Source organism: Mustela putorius, unplaced genomic scaffold (genome assembly GCF_011764305.1).
Source record: "Mustela putorius furo isolate JIRA1106 unplaced genomic scaffold, ASM1176430v1.1 tig00003898_pilon_pilon_pilon, whole genome shotgun sequence".
In the NCBI taxonomy this organism is placed as follows: domain Eukaryota; kingdom Metazoa; phylum Chordata; class Mammalia; order Carnivora; family Mustelidae; genus Mustela; species Mustela putorius.
The window spans coordinates 39,692,578-39,700,542 of record NW_025422047.1 but is presented as its reverse complement, the minus strand read 5'-3'; the positions used below and the strand labels follow the sequence as shown (position 1 = coordinate 39,700,542).

The 7,965-nt window shown below is 45.0% G+C and overlaps 1 protein-coding gene across 1 annotated transcript; it reads left to right on the top strand.

Annotated features, from left to right (window-relative positions):
* Positions 1-2,996: 2,996 nt before the first annotated feature.
* LOC101688882 (DNA damage-binding protein 1) lies at positions 2,997-7,166 on the top strand. Its single transcript, XM_013050968.2, is given in 2 exon segments — positions 2,997-4,828; positions 4,830-7,166. Coding segments are annotated over 2 exon segments (3,420 nt in total). The 5' UTR covers positions 2,997-3,017; the 3' UTR covers positions 6,439-7,166.
* Positions 7,167-7,965: the final 799 nt, after the last annotated feature.

The window sequence follows — 7,965 nt, the reverse complement described above, 5'->3', positions numbered from 1 at the left end:
CATTTATATATACACCATTAATATATAAGACAGAAGGTTTCAAAACACAATGTGGAAAAATAATGATTACCACGTGTGTATACTTACAGAAATTTGCATTTTCAGTTGGATAAATCTGGGAAGAGGATGAATCTTCACTTCCCATATATGTGCTGCATATATGTGCTCTCTCACAGAAGTGATCTTTAATTATTTAGTACAATTTTATGAATGATAGGTGAGATTAATTATGATGGGCTCCAGGTGTATGCACTGTAAGGAAGGACATTTCTATTTGGAAAAACAAACAAACAAAACAGAATTACACCTAAATAAAATATATGCACAAAAAAGCAGGTGGTCACAAAAAGTCCTTCTAATCCTAATCATCTTGAAGGACATAGCAAAAAAAAAATCATTTTGATCAAATGGCGGCCATAAGTACATTTCTTTTCAGTGTGATTTTGTAAAGAAGTAAGTAGCGATTAACAGCTTCCTTTTTTTTTTTTTTTTTAAACTCTCTGTAAAGGAAGTTGGCTGTGAAAGCAGTAAGTTCTTGCTAAAATTTTTTTTCAGATTGAGGAATGAGGTAAAAACGATTCCTTCAGAACTCAGAGAATGCCAGTGAAGACCATTCCTGTGATTTCAAGTGGTTTACTCTAAGGGCCTATCTCAGATAAAATCTAGGCTGTCCTATCTCCTCAGCCTCCATTGCTCAAATGAGATCATATGGCCAAAGCAAATATATGTTGGAAGAGAAAGTAAGCTTTTCTTGGGGGAGGGTATAATGTGAATGTTGGGAACAATAATACAATCTGTCATACACACCAATTTCATAGTGATTTTGAATATGAAAAATGTTTTTTTCAACTACTTTAGAAAAATTTCTTATGTGTGTAAAATTTATGTTCAGAGTTTTGCATATATAGCCCATATTCGATTTTCAGATGTCACTTTTAATATACAGCTTTAAATAAGGTTGTTTTACTAATAAATATTTTTCTTCTTTTACACATGCATTTCAATTGTTAATTGGGCAGATTTACTAATTTCTGTTAGTGTAAAGTGTCAGGATATAAAATCAATGCACAGAAGTCGGTTGCCGTTCTATAACCAACAACAAGACAGAAGAAAGAGAAATTAAGGACTCAATCCCATTTACAATTGCACCCAAAACCATAAGATACCTAGGAATAAACCTAACCAAAGAGGCTAAGAATCTATACTCAGAAAACTATAAAATACTCATGAAAGAAATTGAGGGAGACACAAAGACATGGAAAAATGTTCCATGCTCCTGGATTGGAAGAACAAATATTGTGAAAATGTCTATGCTACCTAAAGCAATCTACACATTTAATGCAATCCCTATCAAAATCCGACCCATTTTTTTCAAAGAAATAGAACAAATAATCCTAAAATTTATATGGAACAAGAAAAGACCTCGAATAGCCAGAGGAATATTGAAAAAGAAAGCCAGATTTGGTGGCATCACAATTCTGACCTTCACGCTCTATTACAAAGCTGTCATCATCAAAACAGCATGATACTGGCACAAAAACAAACACAGAGATCGATGGAACAGAATAGAGAGCCCAGAGATGGACTCTCAACTTTATGGTCAACCAATATTCAACAAAGCAGGAAAGAATGTCCAATGGAAAAAAGAGTCTCTTCAACAAATAATGTTGGGAAAATTGGACAGCCACATGCAGAAAAATGAAATTGGACCATTTCCTTATACCACACATGAAAATAGACTCCAAATGGATGAAGGACCTCAATGTGAGACAGGAATCCATCAAAATCTTTGAGGAGAACACAGGCAGCAACCTCTTCGACCTCAGCCACAGCAACTTATTCCTAGGAACATCGCCAAAGACAAGGGAAACAAGGGCAAAAATGAACTTTTGGGATTTCATCAAGATCAAAAGCTTTTGCTTAGCAAAGGAAACAGTTAACAAAACCAAAAGACAACTGACAGAATGGGAAAAGATATTTGCAAATGACATATCAGATAAAGGGCTAGTATCCAAAATTTATAAAGAACTTATCAAACTCAACACTCAAAGAACAAAGAATCCAATCAAGAAGTGGGCAGAAGACATGAACAGACATGTCTGCAAAGAAAACATCCAGATGGCCAACAGACACATGAGAAAGTGCTCCACATCACTCGGCATCAGGAATACAAATTAAAACCACAATGAGATACCACCTCATGCCAGTCAGAATGGCTAAAATTAACAAGTGAGGAAACAACAGATGCTGACGAGGCTGCGGAGAAAGGGAAACCCTCCTACACTGTTGGTGGGAATGCAAGCTGGTGCAGCCACTCTGGAAAACAGCATGGAGGTTCCTCAAAATGTTGAAAATAGAACTGCCCTATGACCCAGCAATTGCACTATTGGGTATTTCCCCTAAAGATACAAACGTAGTGATCCAAAGGGGCACGTGCACCCGAATGTTTATAGCAGCAATGTCCACAATAGCCAAACTATGGAAAGAACCTAGATGTCCATCAACAGATGAATGGATCCAGAAGATGTGGTATATATACACAATGGAATACTATGCAGCCATCAAAAGAAATGAAATCTTGCCATTTGCAACAACATGGATGGAACTAGAGCGTATCATGCTTAGCGAAATAAGTCAAGCAGAGAAAGACAACTATCATACGATCTCCCTGATATGAGGAAGTGGTGATGCAACATGGGGGCTTAAGTGGGTACGAGAAGAATCAATGAAACAAGATGGGATTGGGAGGGAGACAAACCATAAGTGACTCTTAATCTCACAAAACAAACTGAGGGTTGCTGGGGGGAGGGGGTTTGGGAGAATGGGGTGGGATTATGGACATTGGGGAGGGTATGTGTTTTGGTGAGTGCTGTGAAGTGTGTAAACCTGGTGATTCACAGATCTGTACCCCTGGGGATAAAAATATATGTTTATAAAAAATATATATATCAAAAAATACCTCTTCGCCTGTGTCCATTTCTCTATCGTTGCGCTCGAGTGCCGTCCCAGACCTCGACATGTCGTACAACTACGTGGTAACGGCGCAGAAGCCCACCGCCGTGAACGGCTGCATGACCGGACACTTTACTTCAGCTGAAGACTTGAACCTGTTGATTGCCAAAAACACGAGGTTAGAGATCTATGTGGTCACTGCTGAGGGTCTTCGCCCCGTCAAAGAGGTGGGCATGTATGGGAAGATTGCAGTCATGGAGCTTTTCAGGCCCAAGGGGGAGAGCAAGGACCTACTGTTTATCCTAACAGCTAAATACAACGCCTGCATCCTGGAATATAAGCAGAGTGGCGAGAGCATTGATATCATAACACGAGCCCATGGCAATGTCCAGGACCGTATTGGCCGCCCCTCAGAGACCGGCATTATTGGCATCATCGACCCTGAGTGCCGGATGATTGGCCTGCGACTCTATGATGGCCTTTTCAAGGTTATTCCGTTAGACCAGGACAATAAAGAGCTCAAGGCCTTTAACATCCGCCTCAAGGAACTGCATGTCATCGACGTCAAGTTCCTATATGGTTGCCAGGCACCTACCATCTGCTTTGTCTACCAGGACCCTCAGGGGTGGCACGTGAAAACCTATGAGGTGTCTCTCCGTGAGAAGGAGTTCAATAAGGGCCCTTGGAAACAGGAGAACGTAGAAGCTGAAGCTTCCATGGTGATTGCAGTCCCAGAGCCCTTCGGAGGGGCCATCATCATTGGACAGGAGTCCATCACCTACCACAATGGAGATAAATACCTGGCGATTGCCCCTCCTATCATCAAGCAAAGCACAATTGTGTGTCACAATCGTGTGGACCCCAATGGTTCCCGCTATCTGCTGGGAGACATGGAAGGACGGCTCTTCATGCTGCTTCTGGAGAAGGAGGAACAGATGGATGGCACCGTCACCCTCAAAGATCTCCATGTGGAGCTCCTCGGAGAGACCTCTATTGCTGAATGCTTGACATACCTCGATAACGGTGTTGTGTTCGTTGGGTCTCGCCTTGGGGACTCCCAGCTTGTGAAGCTGAACGTTGACAGCAATGAACAAGGCTCCTATGTAGTGGCCATGGAAACCTTCACCAATTTAGGACCCATTGTGGACATGTGCGTGGTGGATCTGGAGAGGCAGGGGCAGGGGCAGCTGGTTACTTGCTCCGGGGCTTTCAAGGAAGGTTCCTTGAGAATCATCCGGAATGGAATTGGAATCCATGAGCATGCCAGCATTGACTTACCAGGCATCAAAGGTCTGTGGCCGCTGCGGTCTGACCCTAACCGGGAGACTGATGACACTCTGGTGCTCTCTTTTGTGGGCCAGACAAGAGTTCTCATGTTAAACGGAGAAGAGGTGGAAGAAACCGAACTGATGGGTTTCGTGGATGATCAGCAGACTTTCTTCTGTGGCAATGTGGCTCACCAGCAACTCATCCAGATCACTTCAGCATCTGTGAGGTTGGTCTCTCAGGAACCCAAAGCTCTGGTCAGTGAGTGGAAAGAGCCTCAGGGCAAGAACATCAGTGTGGCCTCCTGCAACAGCAGCCAGGTGGTCGTAGCGGTGGGAAGGGCCCTCTACTACCTGCAGATCCATCCTCAGGAGCTCCGGCAGATCAGCCATACAGAGATGGAACACGAAGTGGCCTGCTTGGACATCACCCCGCTGGGCGATAGCAATGGGCTGTCCCCTCTTTGTGCCATTGGCCTCTGGACAGACATCTCGGCGCGTATCTTGAAGCTGCCCTCTTTTGAGCTACTGCACAAAGAGATGCTGGGTGGAGAGATCATTCCTCGCTCCATCCTGATGACCACTTTTGAGAGTAGCCACTACCTCCTTTGCCTTGGGAGATGGGGCACTTTTCTACTTCGGACTCAACATTGAGACAGGCCTGTTGAGCGACCGTAAGAAGGTGACCCTGGGCACCCAGCCCACAGTGTTGAGGACTTTCCGTTCTCTTTCTACCACCAACGTCTTTGCTTGCTCTGACCGCCCCACTGTCATCTACAGCAGCAACCACAAATTGGTCTTCTCCAATGTCAACCTCAAGGAAGTCAACTACATGTATCCCCTCAATTCTGATGGCTATCCTGACAGCCTGGCACTGGCCAACAACAGCACCCTCACCATTGGCACCATTGACGAGATCCAGAAGCTGCATATCCGCACGGTTCCCCTCTATGAGTCTCCCAGGAAGATCTGCTATCAGGAAGTGTCCCAGTGCTTCGGGGTCCTCTCCAGCCGTATCGAAGTCCAGGACACGAGTGGCGGCACCACGGCCCTGAGGCCCAGTGCCAGCACCCAGGCCCTGTCCAGCAGTGTCAGCTCCAGCAAGCTGTTCTCCAGCAGCACCGCGCCGCATGAGACCTCCTTCGGAGAGGAGGTGGAGGTGCACAACCTCCTCATCATTGACCAGCACACCTTCGAAGTGCTTCATGCCCACCAGTTTCTGCAGAATGAGTATGCCCTCAGCCTGGTCTCCTGCAAGCTGGGCAAAGACCCCAACACGTACTTCATCGTGGGCACGGCCATGGTGTATCCCGAAGAGGCGGAGCCCAAGCAGGGTCGCATCGTGGTCTTTCAGTATTCCGATGGAAAACTACAGACTGTGGCTGAGAAGGAAGTGAAGGGAGCTGTGTACTCCATGGTGGAATTTAACGGGAAGCTGTTAGCCAGCATCAACAGCACGGTGCGGCTTTATGAGTGGACAACAGAAAAGAAGCTTCGCATGGAGTGCAATCACTACAACAACATCATGGCCCTCTACCTGAAGACCAAGGGCAACTTCATCCTGGTGGGCGACCTGATGCGCTCAGTGCTGCTGCTTGCCTACAAGCCCATGGAGGGGAACTTTGAAGAGATCGCTCGAGACTTTAATCCTAACTGGATGAGTGCTGTGGAGATCTTGGATGATGACAATTTCCTGGGGGCCGAAAATGCCTTTAACTTGTTTGTGTGTCAGAAGGATAGTGCTGCCACCACCGATGAGGAGCGGCAACACCTCCAGGAAGTCGGTCTCTTCCACCTGGGAGAGTTTGTCAACGTCTTTTGTCACGGCTCTCTGGTCATGCAGAACCTGGGCGAGACTTCCACCCCCACGCAGGGCTCGGTGCTCTTTGGCACAGTCAACGGCATGATTGGGCTGGTGACCTCGCTGTCCGAGAGCTGGTACAATCTCCTGTTGGACATGCAGAATCGACTCAATAAAGTCATCAAGAGCATGGGCAAGATCGAGCACTCCTTCTGGAGATCTTTTCATACTGAGCGAAAGACAGAACCCGCCACGGGCTTCATTGATGGAGACTTGATTGAGAGTTTCCTGGACATCAGCCAGCCCAAGATGCAGGAGGTGGTGGCAAACCTACAGTATGATGATGGCAGCGGGATGAAGCGAGAGGCCACCGCAGATGACCTGATCAAGGTTGTGGAGGAGCTGACGCGGATCCATTAGCCCGAGCTGGGAGCCCCCTTCCCAAGCCCTCCCCGAAGGCTTTGCTCTCCTGCCCTGCTCCCCTCCCCCACCATTGTCTTCTCGGCCATGGGAAGCCTTTCCCTACGCCAGCTATCCCAGAAGCCACAGTCTACCTGTGTGAAAATGGGGATTTCTTTGAACTAAAACCAGTTCACTGGAGACCTGGGAATGGGGTGAAGGCGGAATATTTTCTCCCTGGATTTTTACCAGTCCCAGAGGATTCCAACCATCACTTTGGACACCAAGCCTTGATTGGTGTTGCCTGCTGTCCTCCTTCCAGGGAGGGATTTTGCAGCTCTTGGGCTGAAAGGAAGCTCCGTGTGTGTGCTGTGCGTGCGTGCGTGCGTGCGTGTGTGTGTGTATCTCACACTCATGCATTGTCCTCTGCTATCTTTTTATTTAGGTTGGGGTGTGGGGAGGCTATGGGTAGGGGGGAGGAGGGGCGGGACGGGTTCATTGTCTCTGAAGTGAGAGCTTCCTTTTGCTTTCTCTATTGCCTGAGAGCTTTGGGTCTGGAGGCCTGACCAGGCCGTGAGCTGCCCGAGTCTGAAAGCTGGAGATGGTGGGTGATTTCCAAGCCACCGTAGCCTTTTTGTCTCTGGGGAACTGCCTTCTTCAGAGGGAAGGAGGTGGGGGGCCGTGAATTGGTTGTTAGTTTCTGAGTTTTACCAAATAAAGTAGAGTCTAAGAAGAAAAAAAAAAAAAAATATATATATATATATATATATATATATCAAAAAATAAAATAAAATAAAATAAAAAGAGGGGTAAAAAGTAAAAAAAAAATAAAATAAAAATAAAAAATAGAACATTGGGTGGCTCAGTTGGTTAAGCATCTACCTTCCTTTCAGATCATGATTTCAGGGTCCTGGGATGGAGTCCCCTATCAGGCTCCCTGCTCATAGAAAATCTGCTTTTCCCTCTCCCTCAGCATCCCACCCCCCCACCATTCATGCATGCTCTCTCTTAAATAATATAAAATCTTTTTTAAAATTAAAAAATTTTAAAAAATATGAGGAATTGTATAAAGGATTAACTACATTATTTATATTAATATCTCTGTATAATTTACCAGCTTGGTTATTTAATACTTTTTATCATAAATAATTGAAATACATGGGAGAGATAAAATCCATTTAGATGACTTGAATGGTCACTTTCTGGCCATGATACTATCTCCTTCCAACATCACCCCATTAATGAAGAATAATTTTTCTCACATACTGTCTAATAGCTGCATGGAGAGGTGAAAGAAAATCAGAATTTTATACATCAACAAGATAGTTCTATCTTTTTAATACATGGGAAAAATCTTACTTCACTGTTTTTTTTCTTTTTTTTTTTTTTTTTTAAGATTTCATTTATTTTTGTGAGAGAGACTAAGAGACAGATAGCACAAGTGTGGGGAGGGGCAGAGTGAGAAGCAGACTCCGTGCTGCCATTAATGAAGAATAATTTTTCTCACATACTGTCTAAGAGCTGCATGGAGAGGTGAAAGAAAATCAG